The sequence below is a fragment of the Ictidomys tridecemlineatus genome, chromosome 9 (assembly GCF_052094955.1).
Source record: "Ictidomys tridecemlineatus isolate mIctTri1 chromosome 9, mIctTri1.hap1, whole genome shotgun sequence".
Taxonomy (NCBI): domain Eukaryota; kingdom Metazoa; phylum Chordata; class Mammalia; order Rodentia; family Sciuridae; genus Ictidomys; species Ictidomys tridecemlineatus.
Genome location: NC_135485.1, coordinates 54,880,789 through 54,904,473, shown reverse-complemented (window position 1 = coordinate 54,904,473; position 23,685 = coordinate 54,880,789). Strand labels below are relative to the sequence as shown.

The 23,685-nt window shown below is 35.3% G+C and overlaps 1 protein-coding gene across 5 annotated transcripts in view; it reads left to right on the top strand.

Moving 5' to 3' along the window:
* Positions 1-23,470, top strand: part of Ankrd17 (ankyrin repeat domain 17) — a 147,656-nt gene extending 124,186 nt beyond the window's left edge. For all 5 annotated transcript variants that reach the window (XM_013361937.4, XM_005333254.5, XM_013361936.4 and 2 more), the window contains 10 exons: positions 1,017-1,188; positions 3,167-3,614; positions 4,075-4,230; positions 5,538-5,687; positions 7,605-9,238; positions 14,901-15,098; positions 20,347-20,595; positions 21,115-21,293; positions 21,700-21,864; positions 22,860-23,470. In XM_013361937.4, coding sequence (XP_013217391.1) covers positions 1,017-1,188; positions 3,167-3,614; positions 4,075-4,230; positions 5,538-5,687; positions 7,605-9,238; positions 14,901-15,098; positions 20,347-20,595; positions 21,115-21,293; positions 21,700-21,864; positions 22,860-22,919 — 3,411 coding nt within the window. In that variant the 3' untranslated portion in view covers positions 22,920-23,470. The remainder of the gene's footprint in view (positions 1-1,016; positions 1,189-3,166; positions 3,615-4,074; positions 4,231-5,537; positions 5,688-7,604; positions 9,239-14,900; positions 15,099-20,346; positions 20,596-21,114; positions 21,294-21,699; positions 21,865-22,859) is intronic.
* The last annotated feature ends 215 nt before the right edge of the window (positions 23,471-23,685 follow it).

Sequence of the window (23,685 nt, the reverse complement as noted above, 5' to 3'; positions counted from 1 at the left end):
TCATTCTCTATCAGTACATAAACACACATATATAAAGTTGTAACTTTTTCTCTCTAGTGATCTCATTTAATTTATTAGTTTCACCTACCACCTGCATACTTATAATGCCTCTTAAATCTGCATCTTTCAATCCACACTTCTCTATTTCTGCTTTGTTTAAGGAAGTTCTGTGTTCCTTTGTAATCCTAGCTTGGGATCTTCTCCAAGATAGTCTTCCTTAGACCTCTGAATTTTTGTCCCACTCATTGGTGAACACAAAGGGTAAGATATACCAGATTATCAGAACACGAGCCTTAACATTAAAAAAAAATTAGAAATCAAGAGTAAATGCCTCAAACTTTTTTACGATAAAACTCTAAAATATGATAATCTAGGCTGGAGTTATTGTGACCAGAGGACCAGCTCCCTCAGACTGAACTGTTTAATCCCTAAGGTACTTGTATACCTAAGATCCAGCCACAAATTCATATTGTGACTTACTCAGAGCCTATTGCTTTCACCTACATCTGGACCAGTTGATTGTAGATCGAATCCTATTTTCTCATTTAAACTCCTGTATATCCTGGGGTGGTGTTAAGGCAGGAGAATCCCTGAGCCCATAAATTTGAGATCAGCCTGGACAACAAGGAAAGACTTTATTTAAAAATCTGCTTCAATGCAGCAGCATACACCTACAATCCTGATAACTCAGGAGGTTTAGGCAAAGAGAATCTTGTAGTTTCAAGGCAAGCCTTGTGGGGATTTAGCTCATGGATAAAGTGCCCTGAGTTCAATCCAAAGGACCAGAAACAAAAAATAAGGGTGAGATTGTGTCTCATTCTTGATTTGACCTTACCATTTAAAAAATATGATCTCTAGAGTAGTTTGAATATTACTTACATCAAACAATGAATTGAACTAGTTGACTTTGAATTTTAAGTATATCTGTACCCTTGTGATAAAGCAGTATTCCGAGACAACTTTTTTTCAGAGTAAATTTCTGTGTTGTTATTTCTGTTTTATTGATCCTTTAACAGTTAAGGGAAGAAAGTCGAAGGCTGGCTTTGGCGGCCAAAAGAGAAAAGAGAAAAGAAAAGAGAAGAAAGAAAAAGGAAGAACAAAGAAGAAAACTAGAAGAAATTGAAGCCAAAAATAAAGAAAATTTTGAACTCCAAGCTGCTCAAGAAAAAGAAAAACTTAAAGTTGAAGGTATTTTCTCTACGAAAATTTAATTGGTTTTTGGTTTTGTTTGATAGGATTGAGGACTGAACCCAAGAGTGTTGTACCACTGAACTATATCTCTAGCCTGTGTTATTTTTTACATTTGAGACAGAGTCTCACTATGTTCTAGAGACTGGCCTAGAACTGGTAAGCCTCCTGCCTTAGCCTCCAGAGTAGCTGGGATTACAGGCACCTCAGCTTGCTTTTTTCATTTATTGACTTCCTCCCCAGCTTGGTTTTGGTTTTGGTTTTGGTTATTACTGTGTTGCTCACACTTGTCTTTAATTCCTAGACTCAAGTTATCTGCCTGCTCAGCCTCTAGTAGGGTTAGTAGTTAGGACTACAGTTGTGCACCACTACACCCAGCTACCTAATTTTTAAATTATGATCAATTTCAAACCTACACACAGGTTGAAATACTTAAATCAAACAATGAATTGAACTAATTGTCTTTGAATTTTAGGTATCTCTGGTCCCTTGTGATAAAGCAGTATTCAGTGACATAAAATGAACACCTAGAGACCCTCTACCTGAGTTTACAGAATTGTTAACATTTTACCTTATTTGCTTTATCCTTTCATCTCTAAATATGTACATATATTTGATCTAGTTGGAAGTAAACTGAAGATAAATGGCATTTCACTGGAAAATATTTTAGTGCACATCTTTAAAATGATATTCACTTATAATTATGAAATATTATTTATAATTCCTAAAAAATCTCATATAATATTATCTACAGTCCAGATCATATTCAGATTTCCTCAAACAAGAAGATTGTTTTTAACTACATGTTAGTTGAAAGATTATTTGAGAGAAGAATTGTGGGAATGAACATTTGGCACTAAATCAATCAAATGTTTTGCATGCTATGTGCGCGCACCTTTACCCTTCCTCCATCCTTTTATTTTAAAAATGTTCAGACTATAGAGAATTTTAAGGATTAGTATGATGGTCAGGCACAATAGCACATGTTTGCCTGTAATCCCAGCAATTTAGCAGGCTGAGGCAAGGAGGATCATTGCAAATTCAAGGCCAGCCAGGGCAACCTAGTGAGGACTGTGGCTCAAAATAAAAAATAAATTAAAAAAATTAAAAAAGGACTGGGGTTGTAGCTTAGTGGTAAAGTGACCTTGGATTCAATTCCCAATACCAAAAAAGGAAAGAAAGGGGGAAAAAGGTATTAGTATGATTAACACACCTGTATTTTACCCGAATTCTTAAAACATTTTGGCACAAGTTTTATCTTTTTTTCTTTTTGAGCAATATGCATGTCAGCAGTACATATTATATGAAATCATCCTTAAACACTTGAGTATTTCCCATAGAAAGAACATTTATAGCCATAATAACATTATTATACCTAAGAAGTTTAATAGGTATGTGATATGTACACATGGTACACATTCATATTTCCCAAATAATCCCGAAAGTAAAAGTAACCCTCATAACTACCTGTTAACAATTTTTCGTCCTCTGCTATGGAGGACTGAACCCAGTGATGCTCTCTACCATTGAACTACATCTCAATCCTTTTTTTAATTTATGTATTTTGAGACAATATCTCACTAAGTTACTGAAGCTGTCCTCAAACTTGTCATCCTTCTCCCTTAGTCTCCTAAGTTGCTGAACCAAAAAGTTGTACAACTATGCCCAACTTTTTGTTTTTGTTTTCTGGGGGGACAGAATTATACGAAAGTGTCCAGGATGGCCTTGAATTTGGTGATCCTTCTGCCTCAGACTCTTGAGCTGCTGGCATTATAGGCATGTGCTCCACCACATCTGGCACTACCTTTTATGCTTTGAGTAGTTATTAGGGGCATAGATCAATCATATCCTCCTCATTACCAACACATTCTGGAATAATGTCCAATAGTAATGAAATAACTCCTGGGTTTTTACTCTTTGTTTTTAAAGTGCTTAAGGCTAAATAGAACTTGCTAATTCACTATTGCTGCTTTCACAGAAGAGCCTGAAGTCTTGACTGAGCCTCCAAGTGCCACAACCACTACAACCATAGGTATATCTGCAACCTGGACAACTTTAGCAGGTTCCCATGGTAAAAGAAATAATACCATAACTACAACCAGTTCAAAGAGAAAAAACAGGAAAAATAAAATTACTCCAGAAAATGTTCAAATTATATTTGATGATCCACTACCAATTTCATACAGTCAACCAGAAAAGGTGAATGGAGAGTCCAAGAGCAGCAGTACGAGTGAGAGTGGAGACAGTGATAACATGAGAATTTCTAGCTGCAGTGATGAAAGTAGTAATAGCAACAGTAGCCGGAAGAGTGACAATCATTCACCAGCTGTGGTCACCACCACTGTGTCCAGCAAGAAGCAGCCATCTGTACTTGTTACGTTTCCAAAGGAAGAAAGAAAATCTGTTTCTGGCAAGACTTCAATAAAGTTAGTTCCATTTTTAATTTTTATTTTTTATAACACTTTACTACTAAATGTGTTGGTAGAAAAAGTGAATTCACAACTTGTTAACTAAGAATTTTTCCTTGTGCTAATAGAGGCACATTTTCAATTGAAAACTAAGCTGGTTTTTAGATTTTGTAATAATAGGATCAGATCATTTTTACTATGAAATATCTTTTTTGTTGTTAAACTTAACCCATGTATAAATTGTGTTTTTACAGGGATTATTGTAACTCAGTTCTGGTAAATTTGTCCCCTATCTATCTTCTTAAAATTGGCTCTACATATTGTATGTTAAAACATTAAGAAGCAGTGAAAAGGGGTTCTGTTTATCTTATTTAATCTAAAAATAAATAATAAAATTATGTAGTAGACTACTATACTACCTTTATCATTTAAAAATTCTGTATCTGTATTTAAAATACTTTCCCTCCTTCTGTTAAAGATTGTCAGAGACTATTAATGAAGGGACCAGTAATTCTCTATCTACTTGCACAAAATCTGGTCCATCTCCTCTTTCCTCTCCAAATGGGAAGTTAACAGTAGCAAGTCCTAAACGTGGGCAAAAGAGAGAAGAAGGATGGAAAGAAGTTGTAAGAAGGTGAGTTATTCTTTTTTTTTTTTCTCATCTGTTTAATTTGCTGTGAATTACAGCGAAGTGTTATTTATAGTTAAATTCTTCCTACTATTCCCAAAGGGGCAAACACACTCATGGTGCAAGAAGACAACCTTGCCATCTTTCAGATTAAAATTTAAAAACTTAAAAAGGTTTTTTTTTTTTTGGCCTTTTTTGCACTTTAATACTTAAAAAATTGAAGAAGGCCAGGTGTGGTGGCACATGTATATAATCCCAGGATTTGGGATTATACCCTCTATTCTGAAGTAACTGAAGTGTCAGTATCAGTGTTCTCTATACAAAGGAAGACTTTTAGTTCAGTGTTTCTATGTATATACCTGTGTATACTAAGAAATATTTAACTGACTAGGAAATAGTGATCACTGGCTGATTTCATGCTCTTTAGGGAAATAAAAAGAATTGTCAAGGAACTTAGTCAAATGTATGTATAGCAGATCATATCTTTTTTAAAATATGACAACTTAATATTTAATAGGCTATAAATAATTTATTTGTTCATTGAAACATAATTGACTGTTTCCCTTGGTTGAGAATTATACTGTTTCTCTTGGAAGCACTTTTTAATTGATTTGTCAGGAATTTATATCCACCTTTATAGAACCTATTTAAAATTAAAATATAATGTCAGCAAGTGTTAAATGGATATTGCTTTTCTTAAAAAAAATAGATTTCTTTTTCCTAACATTACTAAATATTCTTTTCCAGTTTCTGTGCTTGTGGATATTGTTTTAATGCATCTAGGATAATACAGAGACACACAGAATTAATGTCATTCTTTTTAGTCATAAAAGTATGAAAGAAAGAATGAGTAAAAGACTAAAAGGAATCCACAAGAGGCCTTTCTTGACTCTTGAGATTAGATGCCTAGACTCATATATCTCTATGGTGCCTTATAAGGACACTCATGATGTGGTATTGGGTTTTTCTTATTTGAGGTCTGTACAGTCAGTATATGTGGATAGGAATCCTAGTCTGTCATATTCACTACTGGTATTTACATTAGCATGATGCATGTCTACATAGTTATGTGAGAGTCAAGAAAGCCAAAAGTCTTTGATAACAAGAGGGGAAGCTTAGGTAAAGCTGTCTGTCATTGCTAGTTGCCTTTTAATATATTCATCTGGAGTAAGAGTAGATATAAAAGACTTATTTAAGGGTAATCTATTTTCTGCAGAAAAACATTTTATTAATACTCTTTCCCTTTATTTTAATTACAGACACTGATATTAATGATTTATCTTAATTTATGTACTTTTGCAACTTGTAAACAGGTCAAAGAAAGTATCTGTTCCATCAACTGTAATATCCAGAGTGATTGGAAGAGGAGGCTGTAATATCAACGCTATTCGGGAGTTCACTGGTGCACATATAGATATTGATAAACAGAAAGACAAGACAGGAGATCGAATAATAACTATAAGGCAAAATTTATCTCTTATGTTTTCCTTCTGTTTTATCATACTATAGCTTAATGAAATATAACCATTTAAGTTTTTATTGGAACTTTGTGTTTAATAGTACACTTATCTTAAATAACTCAGAATATGTCTGTGTCTGAATAGCTTTAAAATAAAAAAAACAATATTCTAAGAAACAATAGAATGTATTAAGCTATTTTATATTACTTTAAAGTAAATCAAAGTTCCTTTGAAAGAGTTTCATGTTTTGTGATGGCTGTTAAAAATTTGCTTGTGGGAGGCAGATGTACTTTTGCAGTGTATCATAGGGCCAATAGTTGTAATGTACTTATAAAATAAGCAGGTAGTTAACTATCTCTGTTTTTTAACTCATCCTTCTTTCTTCTTGTTTTCTCTCTGCTGGAATAGTTGGGTAGCCATAACTTTGCCCTGACTAAAGAGGGAAGCAGATACTCTTTCTGGATAGCTTCTTCCTTAGGTTTCTTTAAGACTTTCATTAAAATCAAATGTTTCCCTTAACATACAACATTAGGGCTTGATGTTATTATAGTCGTCATTTGTACATAATATATTATGTACATTTGGTTCAGTTTCATTCCCTAAATATCCCCCTTCCACTCTTCTCCCTCATCTCCATTCTCTATTCTAGTGATCTCCCTTTTAATTTCACAAGTTCCCCCCATATTTTCCCCCGTTTTCTTTAGTTTCCACATAGAAGAGAAAACATGGCCCTTGACTTGCTGAATCTGACATATCTAGTTTAATATAATGCTTTCAAGTACCATCCATTTTCCTGCAAGTGACATGATTTTATTTTTCTTTATAGCTGAAAAAACTCCATTGTGTATCTATCATACTTATTTATTTATTTTTAATTTGCCTTTTAAAATTAATCCATTGTTGTAATGGCTAGTTCCTAACTTGAGCATTGTGAATTGCACTGCTGTAAATATGGATATGCTATATCACTAGAGTATGCTGACTTTATTTCTTTTCTATAAATACCATGGAGTGGCATAACTGGGACACATGGTGTCCATTCCTACTCTTTTAGTAATCTCCATACTGATTTCTATAGTCCTCACTCGTTTTTGAGATCCTTTCCCAGAGGGATTATAATAATTATCCTACTAACAGAAACTACTAGTGAATGTATAGTAAATGAGGTCATCTAAGTCATCTCAGATACCAGGATTTAAAAGAAAGACTTTTGTTGGGGCAGGGGGAGGGGGGCATTACTGGAAATTGAACCCAGGGCCTAAAATGTGCTAAGCAAGTGCTCTACCGCGAGGTACATCCCCAACACCTATTTTCTTACTTGGATTGTTTTCCATGTATTACTTTTAGTTATTTATTTTTGCAGTGCTAGGGATCAAATCCAGGACTTTTCATATGCTGAGCAGACTCTACTCCTGATCTACAGCCCTTGCCTCTCTTGTATTATTTATAGTACTGATCATACAGCTTACATAGACTTTTATATGCACGAGTTTTCCGAACCATAATGTATTTTACAGTGGGAAAATGATTTCTTAGTCTAAAGAAACACTATTAAAATTAATTTTTAGAAATAATTCAATCAGGGCTGGCATTGTGGCTCAGTGGTAGAGTGCTCACCTAGCATAGGTGAGGCACTGGGTTCGATCCTTAGCACCAAATAAAAATAAATAAATAAAAATAAAGGCATTGTGTCCACTTAAAACTTAAAAAAATAATAATAAAAATAAACCACTCATTCCTCTGATACATATAGTATTAATTCAGGACAGTTTATTGCTTTATTTGGAAAATACTTTGGTCAGAAACTTTTTAGCTTTTATCTGTTCTCTGTATATATGTATATTAATTGCATGTAGACTTTAATATTATTAGTAAATAGAGAAAATTAGACCTAATAATTTTGTTTTGGTCAACATATAGGGGTGGCACTGAATCAACAAGACAGGCAACTCAGTTGATCAATGCTCTCATCAAGGATCCCGACAAAGAAATTGATGAACTTATTCCAAAGAATCGTTTGAAAAGCTCCTCAGCAAATTCCAAAATAGGGTCATCAGCACCTACCACCACTGCTGCTAACAGTTCCTTAATGGGAATTAAAATGACGACTGTAGCTCTGTCATCAACATCTCAAACTGCCACAGCACTCACTGTGCCTGCAATTTCTTCTGCATCTACTCACAAAACCATTAAAAACCCAGTGAATAATGTAAGGCCTGGTTTTCCAGTTTCTCTTCCATTAGCATATCCTCCTCCACAGTTTGCACATGCTTTGCTTGCTGCTCAGACTTTCCAGCAGATCCGTCCACCACGGTTGCCCATGACCCACTTTGGAGGTACTTTTCCACCAGCTCAATCCACTTGGGGTCCTTTTCCTGTCAGGCCTTTGAGCCCTGCCAGAGCTACTAACTCGCCTAAGCCTCACATGGTGCCTCGCCATAGCAATCAGAATAGCAGTGGTTCTCAGGTGAATTCAGCAGGTTCTTTAACTTCAAGTCCAACAACTACAACCAGTTCATCAGCTTCAACGGTGCCTGGTACATCTACAAATGGTAGTCCAAGTTCACCTTCTGTCAGAAGGCAGCTTTTTGTCACAGTTGTGAAGACATCCAATGCCACCACCACAACAGTCACAACCACAGCAAGCAACAACAGCACTGCACCCACAAATGCCACATATCCTATGCCTACTGCCAAAGAACACTATCCAGTATCATCCCCATCTTCCCCATCACCACCAGCCCAGCCAGGAGGGGTTTCTAGAAACAGCCCTTTGGATTGTGGATCAGCATCTCCAAATAAAGGGGCATCTTCCTCCGAACAGGAAGCAGGTAGTCCACCAGTAGTAGAAACAGCAAACAATAGACCTCCAAACAGCAGCAGTTCTTCTGGGAGTTCATCAGTTCATTCTACTCAGCAACAGCCTCCGGGATCTGTTTCCCAGGAGCCAAGACCACCTCTTCAGCAGTCTCAGGTTCCTCCCCCGGAAGTTAGAATGACTGTTCCTCCTTTAGCAACAACAAGTTCTGCTCCAGTGGCGGTGCCTTCTACTGCCCCAGTGACTTACCCTATGCCTCAGACACAAATGGGATGCTCCCAACCTCCTAAAATGGAAACCCCTGCTATTAGACCACCCTCTCATGGCACAAGTGCTCCTCACAAGAATCCAGCTCCAGTGCAGAATTCATCTGTTGCAGTTCTCAGTGTCAATCATATCAAAAGACCTCACAGTGTTCCCTCCTCTGTCCAGCTACCTTCAACCTTAAGTACACAAAGTGCTTGTCAGAATTCAGTACATCCAGCAAATAAGCCTATTGCTCCCAATTTCAGTGCCCCCTTACCATTTGGGCCCTTTAGCACATTGTTTGAAAACAACCCTACTTCTGCTCATGCCTTCTGGGGAGGATCTGTTGTTTCATCTCAGTCAACACCAGAATCTATGCTATCAGGAAAGTCTTCATATTTGCCAAATTCAGATCCTTTACATCAGTCTGATACTTCCAAAGCTCCAGGTTTTAGACCACCATTACAGAGACCTGCTCCAAGTCCCTCAGGTGAGTTTCTATTTTCTGACATTCTGCAGCTACTCACCGATGTGGTAGAAAACTCTTGATCATTTTATAATATTTTAATTCTATGGCTAGGCTATGTGGATAGAGGTTATAGTTGTTAATGTTTGTTTTCTTTCTGGATGCTGGTGGTTTAACCCAATATCTCAAGTACTCTATCACTGAGCTGCAATCAAACAAGATTGTTTTATTCAATTAAATCAAATGCTGTTGTATTGTGTGTCTCTAGCATACTGGTATTTTTTTTTAAGCCTTTGAAAACTATAATAGATTTTATCTTGAATTTCCCATATATAAGTTTATCAGGTCAATTTTTTTCTCTCTCTCAAAAAAAAAGTCTCTTGTGTTTGAATTAATAAGGTAATGCTGCCAAAACTTTTATTTCAAAAACCAAATAGCTAACAAGAAATTTTTAAAATTTGGTTTCATTTTTCCTTCAGTTTTGTTTCTAAAATATTGGGAAAATGTAGGGCTAAACAGTCTAATAATAGCTTAATAATAGCCATATGTGTTATTTAAAAAGTTTTTACTTCAAAATTTTTTGGATTTATAATAGAATTCTTATATAATTCCTCTAGCTTCCTGCTTAAATAAACATCTAAGAATGTGTGTGTGTGTGTGTGTGTGTGTGTGTGTGTCTGTGTCTGTCCCCGTCCGTGTATGCTTTTTACTGAGAATTGAATGCAGAGACTACCACTGAGCCACACCCCCAGTCCTTTTTATTTTATTTTGAGGGTCTTAAGTTGCTGAGGCTATACTGAAACTTGTAATCATCCTGCCTTAGCCTCCTGAGTCATTGGGATTACAGGTGTGCTCCATTGCTCCTGGCATGTAAACACCTTATATAAACATGGTACCTTTCCCAGAATATCGGTACAGTGCTACTAACTAGACTACAGATTTCACCAGTTTTACCATTAATATCTTTTTTCTTTTGTAGAATCTAATCTAGGATACCCAGTTGGATTTAGAGTTATTGTGTTTTTATTATGTGCATCTCAAGTAATGAAAGAAAATTCATGTGAGAGATTGACACACAATGGCCTGTGGGCCAAATTTGGCCTATTGCCTGTTTTCACATTTTTAGAATTTATTTATTTACTTACTATCCCTATTTTTATTTAAATGGAGTCATGCTTTGTTGTCCATCCTGGGCTAAAGTGGTCCTTCTACCTCAGCTTTCCCTGAGAGCTTGTGTGGAGATTCTACCAGGGAAGCACAGCTACTCCATATATCCTCAACTGAGGAACAGTTCTCCTCTATTGGGGAAGGTTGTCCTCTTCCATTGAGTGTGCAGTTTCAGAGAGACATTTTCTGAAAAGCACTACAGGTGTACAATGTACCCTGCTAAAAATTGTTTTTAGAGAGAATAATATGTGATTCAAATTTCAGTGTTTATACATAAAATTTTATTGAAACACAGCCATGCCCCATTTGTTTGCATATTATATGATTGATTTCACACTATGACAAGATTGAATAGTTGGAACAGACACCATGTGGTAATTGGTGAGGTTTTTTTGTTTATTTGTTTGGACTTTTTGTTTTGTTTTGTTTTGTTTTTTTAGCACTGGGTATTCAATGCAAGGCCCCACACATGCCAGGCCAGCACACTCCGCCACTATATCCCCAGCCCTTTTACAGGCATGTCTTTTACAGAAAAGCTTCCATGTCCCATCTTTATTTTTAGAGATACTACACTCTAGGACAAAATTTTTCAGATTTAGTAGGAATTCTGTTATTTTTACCTATTTCTGCAACATGTAATTATAAACAACATGATCAGTAATTTTTTTTTTTTTTTTTTGGCTGGGGTTGATTTTGTATATACTTAAAAAAATTTTTTTTCTTGCTTACTTGAACAGTGTCCTTGTTTTAATTGAATTTTAAAGGGATATGATATGCTAGTGTATGGAACGTTTTAAATTTCATTTTTATGACAGAATTTATTCTTTGTCAAAAATACTTTGTCATTCCAAAAATTGTGATAATCTAGGCGGTATATTTCAAAAGGCTAGAATTAAGATTCAGAGAACAAAGAAATCAATTTTTATTTTGTAAAAAGCTTTATGCAAAAGCTGGGTGTGGTGGCATACAATTTGTAATCCTAGTGACTGGGGAGGCTGAAGCAACTTAGCAAGACCCTAAGCAATTTGGTAAGACTATGTCAAAATAAATAGATAAAAAGGGCTGGGGATGTGGCTGAGTGGCTAAGCACCCCTGGGTTCAATCCCTGATACCAAAAAAAAAAAAAAGAAGAAGAAAGAAAGAAAGAAAGAAAGAAAAAGGCATGGGGCGGGGGTGGGGAGAACAGCTTTATAAGAGCACAAGTTGATTAGAGTTAAAATTAGCATTGAAATTTAAGAATTTCTCAAAGGAGAACATTGCTAGATGAAGGTCATTAGTTAAAAATTTTATTCTTTATTACACAGGAAATGTCTCTTAAGTTTTTTTAAACCTCTTCCAGATACTAATTTTTTTCCTTCTTTTTCCTAATTTATTTTGTATTCCATTCTTTTATGCTTTCTTTGCTTAACTGTTTTTTTTTATTCAACTATTTGAAATCTATTTTTATTTTGAAAAACTTTTGAGGCGGGGAACAGTATTGGGGACTGAACTCAGAGGCATTGGACCACTGAACCATATCCTCAGTCCTATTTTGTATTTTATGTAGAGACAGGGTCTCACTAAGTTGGTTAGTTTCTCACTTTTGTTGAGGTTGGCTTTGAACTCACTATCCTCCAGCCTCAGCCTCCTCAGCTGCTGAGATGACAGGCGTGCACCACCGCACCTAGCTGAAAAACTTTTAAAATTTGGGGGGTGGGGGGCGGTTGGATTGTACATTTTAAGGGAAAAAAATACACAGAAATGAGTACCTGTATATTCCCTCACTTTTATTATCTACTTATGAATGTCTTTTCAAACCCTCTTTTGTCTCTTTCCTTTCTGTCCCCTCTTGCTTTGCCTCTCAGGCCTTTCCGTGTTCTTCTTTCCTTCTTCTTTCCCCTCTTTTTATCCCTGTCTCTGTTTTCTTTTACTTTCTACCTTTGTCAAATCATGAGAAGGTAGGTTCCCAACATTATGATACTTCACTCCAAAGTGTTTTGGCTTCCATTCCATATTCCCAAAACATGCATTTATGCCTTCCCAGTTATGCCACTATTACTACCTTCAAGAAAATTGGAATCAATCATAGTACCTAACTCATTTTTTTTTTATTGATTGTTCAAAACATTACAGAGCTCAAGACATATCATCTTTCATACATTCGACTCAATTGGGTTTTGAACTCCCCAAATACATAATACAGACTCACTTCTGTTATATACTCACATTTTTACATAATGGCATATTAGTGACTGTTGTATTCTGCTACCTTTCCTATCCCCTACTATCCCCCCTCCCCTCCCCTCCCCTCCCATCTTCCCTCTCTACCTCCTCTGCTGTTGTTCAATTCTCTCCCCTTTTTTCCCCCCACCCCCTTGCCCCTCATAACCTCTTATAATTTTGTGTATCACTGAAGGTCTCCTACCATTTCCATATGTTTTCCCTTCTCTCTTCCTTTCTCTCCCCCCATTCGTCTTAGTTTACTGTTAGTCTTTTCCTCATGCTCTTCCTTCCTGTTCTATTCTTAGTGGCTCTCTTTATATCAAAGAAGACATTTGACATTTGTTTTTTAGGGCTTAGCTAGCTTCACTTAGCATAATCTGCTCTAATGCCATCCATTTCCCTGCAAATTCTATGATTTTGTCATTTCTTAGTGCTGCATAATACTCCATTGTGTATAGCTGCCACAATTTTTTTATCCACTCACCTATTGAAGGGCATCTAGGTTGGTTCCACAGTCTAGCTATTGTGAATTGTGCTGCTATAATCATTGATGTGGCCATATCCGTATAGTGTGCTCTTTTAAGGTCCTCAGGGAATAGTCCAAGAAGGGCAATAGCTGGGTCAAATGGTGGATCCATTCCCAGCTTTCCCAGGAATCTCCATACTGCTTTCCAAATTGGCCTCACCATTTTGCAGTCCCACCAGCAGTGAACAAGTGTGCCCTTTTCCCCACATCCTCGCCAACACTTATTGTTATTTGACTTCATAATGGCTGCCAATCTTACAGGAGTAAAATGGTATCTTAGGGTGGTTTTGATTTGCATTTCTCTGATTGCTAGAGATGGTGAGCATTTTCTCATGTGCTTGTGGATTGATTGTATGTCCTCCTCTGAGAAGTGTCTGTTCAGGTCCTTGGCCCATTTGTTGATTGGATTATTTGTTATCTTATTGTTTAATTTTTTGAGTTCTTTGTACATTCTGGATATTAGGGCTCTATCTGAGGTGTGAGGGGTAAAAATTTGTTCCCAGGATGTAGGCTCTCTATTTACCTCTTTTACTGTTTCTCTTGCTGAGAAAAAACTTTTTAGTTTAAGTAGGTCCCATTTGTTTATTCTTGTTATTAACTCTTGAGCTACGGGCGTTCTATTAAGGAATTTGGAGCCCGACCTCACAATATGTAGATCGTAGCCAACTTTTCCTTCTATCAGACGCAGTGTCTCTGTTTTTATATCTAGCTCCTTGATCCATTTTGAGTTAACTTTTGTGGCTGGCGAGAGAAAGGGATTCAATTTCATTTTGTTGCATATGGATTTCCAATTTTCCCAGCACCATTTGTTGAAGATGCTATCCTTCCTCCATTGCATGTTTTTAGCCCCTTTATCAAATATAAGATAGTTGTAACTTTGTACCTAACTCATAATACCATTATCCCAAATATATTCTTTATGAAGATTACAGGTATGCACCACCACATCCTGCTGTCATGCAGTTCGTGATATTGAATCCTTTGAGGAGTCCAATTTTTCCACAAATGTCTTCAAATTTATCTTTCTTTTATTATTAGATTTAGACCAGTCATTTCCAAGAGGAGTATCACATAGGTGATATGTTTCAAACTTCACTCTGTATTATATAAGAAGTATGGTACTTTATTGTGTTACTGACTGTGGAAACCAAAGCCACTTGGTTAAGCTGCCAACACCAGATTTCTTTATTGTAGAAGCATACCTGTGACTCTGTGGTTGAGGGATGGGGGGAGTAGCTGGAGAATAAAAGTTTAATTAAGGTACTACTACATATGTGCTTTCCCACTACATCACCAGACCCTTTCCTATAGATTTTTAAAGATAGAAATTTAATTCCTTAACCTTTAAGCCTGTTTAAATTACCAGTTGATATTATCAGTACTTCATAATAGCAAATAATAAATGAAATATTAAAATTAAATGTGAAATCATCCCCTTAATGATTTTTTTCTTTTTATAGTTATCTTTATAAAATGAAGAAGTGGGCTGGGGATGTGGCTCAAGTGGTAGCGTGCTCACCTGGCATGCGTTCGGCCCAGGTTCGATCCTCAGCACCACGTACAGACAAAGATGCTGTGTCCGCCAAATACTGAAAAATAAATATATAAAATAAATAAATAAATAAATAAAATGAAGAAGTGACAGTGGACTGAAAGAAGTAACCAAGGAGAAATTTTTTTAATAATTAAATAGTTTCAGATATATCTGTAGCGTCGTAAAATTTTGACTTTGTCTAATTCTCTCCTAATGGTAATAACTGTTATAAATTATGATGGTCTTCTCTTTTATAGGTATTGTCAATATGGACTCGCCATATGGTTCCGTAACACCTTCTTCTACACATTTGGGAAATTTTGCCTCAAACCTTTCAGGAAGTCAGATGTATGGACCTGGAGCACCCCTTGGAGGAGCACCTGCAGCTGCTAACTTTAACAGACAACATTTTTCCCCACTTAGTTTGTTAACTCCATGTTCATCCGCATCAAATGGTGAGTACTAATAGGTATAATTCCAAAAGAAGAATTGTATGTGTTCCTTTTTTTTTTTTTTTTTTTGATGGTGGTGGTATGGTAGGAGATACAGGGGATTGAACCCAGGGTATATAACCACTGAGCCATATCTCCAGCCCTTTTTATTTTTTTATTTTGAGACAGGTCTCCATAAGCTGCTGAGACTGGCCTTGAACTTGAGATCCTCCTGCCTCAGCCTCCCCAGATACATGCATTACAGGCATGTGCCACCATGCCGGATTTTTTTCTTTCATCTTGGTGTGAACCCAGGGCCTCCTATATAACTATATTGTTGATACATTGTCTTTGATGCTATTAAAATTGCTTCATTGCAACATTCCAAGAACTTTTTAATACAAAAAACATTAAAACCTCTAGAAAAATTGAAAGAATAGTTCAAGAAACTCATATTTCCTTTACTTGAACTAAAGATTTCATTACATTTATTTTCCCTGTTTGCTTTTTTGTTGCTGTTTTTTTAAATTTGAAAACACAATTAAGATGTAGATATACTTCATACCTAAAAACAATGCATTACTTAAGAATTAGGACCTTTTCTTAAACAACTACAATATTATTGCCAAATACCAAATAGATTAATAGATTAACATTCAGATGCAATTATATAATACTAATTCACTACTAATCTTGATAACACAGTCCATGTTCAAATAGTCCCAGATATAAGATTCAGAGCATGATTTTTTTTTATTTGCATTCTTCTCCTAAAAATGTTCCCCAAAACTGTAAAAGCTTAAGGCCCCACAAAAACCTAGATCTGCCCTAATCTCTAAAACCTATTTTTTCTCTACTATATCAGTTTATTTTATATGACTCAGAATTACATTTTTCTTTTTTTATATTAAAGAAATTATGCGAGACGAGAAAACTATTTTAGTTAGGCCCTTTTCACAGCAAAGAATATAGGTCCATCTAAGGAATCCCAAGGAAAATGATGTTATAAGTCTATATGGGATCATTTTTAGAACCATACAGGACTTAAAAGTAGCTATGTTCATATCCCCTCCCTCTCCATCTACCATTGTCTTTTCCTGTGAGTCTTTTTTTGGTTTTTTACTGATTTTGGCTTGAACTCTGTTAGATGTGAATATAGCTGCTACTCCTGCTTGGTTTCGAATTCTATTTGAAATATTAACCCTTTTGCTTGCAGTCTGTGTATGTCTTTGGCGTTGAGGTGAGTTTCTTGTAGGCAGTATACCATCAGGGGTTTCTTGTTCATTTGTTTGTCTTTTTTTGTGTGTGGTGGTGGTGGCGGGTAGTGGGGGAATACTGGATCCCAGGGGTGCTTTACCACCAAACTGTATTCCCGGTCCTTTTTTAATTTTTATTTTGAGACGTGGTCTCACTAAGTTACTGAGGCTTGCTTTGAACTTGTGATCCTTCTGATTACAGGTGTGCATCACCATGCCCAGCCTGAGTCTTGTTATTCAATTTATTAAGCCAGTTTTGTCTTTTGAGAATTAAGGCCATATACATTGAGAATTATTATTGAAAGATATGGCCTAGTTCCTGTCATTTTTTCTTCTCATAGTTTTGAATACTCTGTACGTTCATTTCTTCCTCATTTACTCATTTTAGAGATATAGTTGTTTACTGTATTAATTATGTTTGATTAGTTCCTAATTCTTTCTTAGTTATTTACTTTTCTAATGAGATTTATTCTTTCCAATGTCTTTATTATGTTTATCTTTATTCTCCTTCTGTGTAGGATTGATTCCTTTAAGTATCTTCTGTAATAATGGCTTAATATTGTTATGAGATTCTTATGCTTAGCCTGGAAATTCTTTATTTCATCTTCATATCTGAAGGAAATTTTTATTGGATATAATTATATATAACCCAGGTTGAGTTATTTTCTTTAGGGCTTCAAATTATTGAGATCCTTTAGAGTTCATGCTGAGAAATCTGCTGTTGTTCTGATGGACTTATCTTTAAATGTGATTTGGAGCTTCTCTCTCGAAATTTTTAACATTTTTTTTCTTTGTTCTTTACTTTGGGAAGTTTCTGGAGAGCTTCTTTTCTAGTCATGTCTATTTCGGGTTCTAGATGCCTCCCGTACCTGGATGTGCATGTTTTTCCCAAAGATTTGGGAAGGTTTCTATTAATTTCACTAAATAGGTTTTCTATGCCTTTATTCTATAGCTTTTCTCCCTCATCTGTTCCTATAAGTTATAGTCTTTTAATGGTGTCTCAGAGATCTTGTATGTTCTATTCATTGTTTCTTTTTTCTTTATTATTGTCAGAATGTAAGAATTTATCAACCTTGTCTTCAAACTCTAATATGCTTTCTTCTACTTGATCTAGTCTGTTGTAAGGCTTTCAACTGCATTTTATCTGACCTATTGAACTTTTCATTTCCAAGATGTTTGGTTGTTTTTCAGAATTTTTCTTTATTGAATTTTCTTTCATACCCTGCATTGTCTTCCTTAATACATTTAGTTGTTTACTTATATCCTCTTGGAATTCATTAATCTTTTTAAAAAATCATTCTTTTTAATTCTTTTCTCAGCTGTTTATCAGCTACTTTGAAATCTTTGGAATCAGTTACTAATGAGTTGCAACCTTTAGGATGTGTCATATTCACCTGTATTTTCATATTTCTTGCATTTCTATGTTGAGTTTGTACATCTATTGGAATGGATATTCCTTTAACTTTTGTGAAGATCTTCTTAGTAACCTGCTCTTGACAGTGTGCCCTAGGACATGGGTGTATTTTGTAATGTCTGCATAATTCTACTTCAACAACATAGCATGGTTTCCATCACTACTTCTACTGTGATTCGTGGGTTTTAACATAATGTGTGCTGTGTTGGAGCCTGAGGGACCTGCTTTCTCTGTAGGTCTCATGTGCATGGGATCCCTCTGGTAGTTTAAGCAGGTGTGTTGTAGAGAACAGAATATATGGTATGGGTGGTATACACTCTCTGTGGTTACTCCTCCAGTCTTGTCAGGAATGATATGTCCATCTAATACATTATGGAAACAACCTATGTTGAGGCCCTTCATAGGGGAGGTGTCTACAGCCTTTTGTGTTTTTTCTCTTTGCTGTTATTATTGGAGTGAATGTCCAGGAAGCAGGTCTTCAGGCTTTAGTACCACATAGAGGAAAGCAAACAACATCGACAACAACAAATAAAAGCAGCCCAGATAAATAAATAAATTTTTTAAAAAGTAGAAATAAAGGAGGGAAAAATAACATAAACTAAAAAGTTTATATTAAGTTAAAAAAATAATAAAAGTAAATTAATTTTACAAAAAAGTAATAATTTCATTGGTGCCTGCCTATTATCCTAGCTATTAGGGAGGCTGAAGCAGGAGGATCCCAAGTTTAAAGCCAGCCTGGGCAACTTAGCAGACCCTGTCCCAATATAAAAAATAAGCAGGACTGGGGATGTTACTCAGTGATAGACCACTTGCCTACATTGTATATAGTCCTGGATTTAATCCCCACTACTGGATTAAAAAAAAAAAGATCACAAGAACTCATTGGGAGGTGCAGTAAGTTTAACTGAAATAGATCCCAGTGAGCACTAGTGAGATGGAATTGATCACTTCAGCAGTTACTAACTCTTTTTTCTAAGTCTTTTTAAAAGCATAGTACCACATAATACCATAGTATTATGGGTGGCATATGCCCATAATCCCAGCAACTAGAAAGGTTGAGGCAGAAGGATCACAAGTTAAAGGTTATCCTCAGTAATTTAGCAAGACCCTGTCTCAATATAAAATCTTAAAGGACTGGGGGATGTGTAGTTTAGTGGTAGAGCATGTGCTTTCACATGCATGAAGGCCTAGTTTTGATTCCTATCATCACCACAGTACAAAACAAAAATTTAATAGTGACTGAATTTTTCTTTGACTTCCCAGTTCCCTCAAAAGTGCCTTGGCAAATAGTAGCACTATGTCATGTTAGAGGTGTATATGTGTAGATAGATGAATTCATAATTTACATCTATCATCTATCCATATCCCATATCTATCCATCATCTACCACATTCACATATAGCAAACTTATATGTATAAATAATTAAATGGAAAAATATTGTCTCTGGGCAGTACTGTAAGGTAGTTATAAATAGATTGTAGATCTGTATATTAACAGTTTTGATTTTTAAACTATACTGGTCGGGTAGGTCACATCTGTAATCCAGCTACTCAGGAAAACTGAGGCGTGGGATCAGAAATTTGAGGTCAGTCTGGATAACTTATCGAGGACCTTGTCTCCAAAGTAAGAAGACCTGGGGGGTTGTGGCTCAGTGGTAGAGTTCCCCTGGGTTCATTCTCCATTAATGCAAGAAAATTAACTTCAAACTTATCTACTTTCTTTACGTTTAAATGTATTTTAATATTTTAGCTTTCCACATGCAATAAATTTGGTTATTTTGGGTTTTTTTCATCTCAATAATATATAGAGTTGGAATCCCTAATAAGTATTCTCAAACTGGCTTTATTAAAATCCATACCTTATTTTTATTTTTTTAAAAGATTTTTTAGTTGTCAATTAATCTTTATTTATTTATATGTGGTGCCGAGAATCGAACCCTGTACCTCACATAAGCCAAGTGTTCTACCACTGAGTCACGACCCCAGCCCTCTATACCTTATTTTGATAAGTAAAGATTTAGGTTGTTATTACCAAGAGTAACTTTTATAGACTACCCGTGGGAAAATAAAATAAACTAGGATAATGAAACAGTTTCCTATTAGTATTTTATGAGCATATGTCATTTTTTCCCCTTAAACTAGGTATTCCCAATTTTGTAGATAGTTGAATCTCTTGTTTTTTCATCATTTTGCAAAAAGTAAGTGTTCCCAAAAAAGTACTGTTTGGGAATTGCCAGTACAGGCAGTGTTTTGGTTTTTGGTTTTTGTTTTTGTTTTATTTAACAATGTGTTCTCATTGCTCTGGTGTTATATTTTAGTTAGTGTCAAGATTACTTTATTTGAATGTTAATTAGACTAAATGGTTTATTATATAAGTAGTTAACTACCTTGTGGCATTGACATTTTTACATTCTACCACAAAGTCATAGAACTTTAACCAGATTTTAATATCCATTAACTTATTATTTGAACATTATTCTTATATTTAATTTTTCCCCAGTGAATACATATTTGAAATATCTTCAGAGTTTAAGATTTGGTTTTACAAATTTATATATTCTGTAGGTGACCTGTATTCTATTTCAAAATGTCTCTTCTCCAGATTCTCCTGCACAGTCAGTATCCTCTGGAGTTCGTGCACCATCTCCTGCCCCATCATCAGTACCTTTAGGGTCAGAAAAGCCCAACAATGTCTCTCAGGACAGGAAAGTTCCAGTTCCTATTGGGACTGAACGCTCTGCACGTATCAGGCAAACTGGAACTTCAACTCCATCTGTTATTGGAAGTAATTTGTCCACATCAGTAGGGCATAGTGGCATCTGGTCCTTTGAAGGGATTGGTGGCAGTCAAGGTATGATATGCTATCCTACTCACTAGATATTAAATTTATGCATTTAACTATACTACTTAAACAGTATCTAACTTTCATAATCTTAATTTTAAAAGATCTTTATTACTATCTTTGTTTTGGCTTGTGAATCACTTTTTGTTCAGTTCCCATATGATCTCTCCTTTGCTTTAATTTATCAGTGCTTACTGAAAATAGGCTAATTAAAGCATGTTAATTCTTTTGATTTCATCATATTAAGATGTTACCATTTCTTTTGAGGTCATTAGGTTTTATCTTAGTTTTCTTATGTTTTGTAACACAAAGTGTTTTTATATCACTTCCCAAAAACATGGAAGTGTTATAAAAATATATATGTGTGTGTTTATGTGCATGTATTTCTGTGTGTATGTATGTGGGTTTGTATATCCTACTCTGAAAGAATCCACAGCCCAATGTGACAACACTTAGAAAAATATAAATTGCTTCATTTAGCTGTTCTTCAATTTTAAATGTTACCAATTTTTGTTTCTTTTCCCTCAGACAAAGTAGACTGGTGTAACCCTGGGATGGGAAATCCCATGATTCACAGGCCAATGTCTGATCCAGGAGTGTTTTCACAGCATCAAGCAATGGATCGAGATAGTACAGGAATTGTAACTCCTTCTGGTACATTCCATCAGCATGTTCCTGCAGGATACATGGACTTTCCTAAAGTTGGGGTAATGGTGATTTAAACTGGCATTTTCATTATTTCAAAATATTTCTTATCATGAACCTTCTTTTACTTGCAAGTATATTAACATTTACTTGTAATATGAAGCTGGCGCTTGGGCTGCAAATACTAGTCAAATTCTGGCTAAAATATAACTTCTTTAAGTCTTGATTTTTACCTTAGAGGAGTGTTTTTTGCCAAAATATTTTGGATATAGTAGATGTATTTATAACCTAATGTTAAAAAAAATCTTAAAATAATTTTTAATTTCCCTATATAACACACACACATTCTCAAAATGAGATAAAGTTTTAAATATCAGTTTTAAAGCTGCTGACTCTATTGGCAAAAAGTAAATAGTGTATTGAATGTTAATTTGGTTTTTTTTTTTTTTTTTTTTTCCTTTTTATAAGGGTATGCCTTTTTCTGTGTATGGGAATGCAATGATTCCTCCAGTAGCTCCTATCCCTGATGGTACTGGAGGACCCATATTTAATGGCCCTCATGCTGCAGATCCCTCTTGGAACTCACTGATAAAAATGGTTTCAAGCTCTACAGAAAATAATGGTCCTCAAACGGTAAGATTGATTATTCAGCAAGCAAACATTTATTTAATGTTTATGAAATGCAAGGACAAATAGGATTCAAGTACATTATGGTAACAGAAGAATGTAATTATAGGATCAGTTGAGGAAACAGATTTAATTTAGATGAAATATAGCAGAAGGGTGGGAAATGCTATAAAAGGGAGTTGTTTGGAGTAAGATTATGGAACACCATCATATATACCATTGGGTAGCAAATAATAGATGAAAGATTTTAAGTTACAAGTCGATTGTCTTGTAAAATAATTTTAGGTTGACATAAAAAATTAGTGGTGATGTGAAAGGAGCCATCTAGAGATTATTTGTTAAAAGTATATACATGTTGGGGCTGGGGTTATAGCTCAGTGGTAGAGTCCTTGCCTAGCATGTATGAGGCATTGGGTTTGATTCACAGCACTACATATAAATAAACAAATAAAATAAAGATCTGTCAATAACTTAAATATATATCAAAACTATCATTGACTCTAAAAATTACAGAAATGGTTATATATTTGTAAATTTATCGTATTTGGTATGTTTAATGATTCATCGTCTTCAACAACCATTAATCTGTATCTACTTAAGTGATGATTTTGAAGAACAAAATGTTGATAAATAATATCCTGTTTGAGGAATGAGAGAGGTAGATATTTAATGGCCCTCATGCTGCAGATCCCTCTTGGAACTCACTGGTAAAAATGGTTTCAAGCTCTACAGAAAATAATGGTCCTCAAACGGGGACTAGAGTTGTAGCTTAGTGACAGAGCACTTTTTTAATATGCACATGGCCCTGGGTTTGATCTCTAGCACTACAGAAAAATAAGAAGTGGATCTTAACAGTGTTTTTCTCCATTTTTTTCTAGTACATTGCAAATTGGATATAACTTAGGTGTTTAGTACATAGGTACTAAGAGTATTTAATTATTTTTTAATGAAGTATGTGTGTTAAATATATATTTGCTAAAATATGTATTTTCTATTCATAGGTATGGACTGGGCCCTGGACACCTCACATGAACAGTGTGCATATGAACCAGCTTGGCTAATGAGGATCAGCTTGTTAGCCTGCAAATTCCTTTTCATTCAGAGGAAATCACAAGTGGCTGGAAAAAAAAAAAAAATTACGCTCCCAAATCATTCTACTGATGTGCTTGACTGAAGTGTGTAGGCTTTTTGCAGAAGAACTTACTAACTGACCTATTTTCTGTGAACATTTGTGACTGCTCATTCCCCATCATCATCTGTTTTACCTTAGTTAGCATTTTTCTTATCATTTTTCTTTTTTTCTTTTCCTCTTCCCCTTTGGACATAACTTTCTGTTGAAGCTGTTCATTGGCTGGTTGGTTTTAGTACTGTAAACTGCTTCTGAGCAAACACGGAAATTTAGCAAAATTATGTAAACTTGATCCTGAAGTTTTAGAATGGCAAATAAATGTACAATTGTTTACATAACAGAAAAAGGCTAAGCAGAAAGTAAATTTCAATATGTCAGTATAGAGGCTCTACTTTATGTAGACTTAAATTAATGTGAGATATGTACCTTCATATTCAGAAATCTGGATGTTTCCTTCATACATTAAACTATTAATAAGCATAACTTTTCTACTTGTGTAATTTAAGTATAAAGTAAAATAATGGGCATTATCAGTGGATGTTTCCCTACATTGGCTTTTAAAACACTCGCCCCTCTCTTTTGGGTTTGTAGCAAGGCACATACAGAAGAAATTTCTAACTTTCCCTTGTCTTGTTATTACTTTTCCACACTCCTAGAATTAATACATATTCTCTTCACTTTCTTCTCTTTTTGGCTGT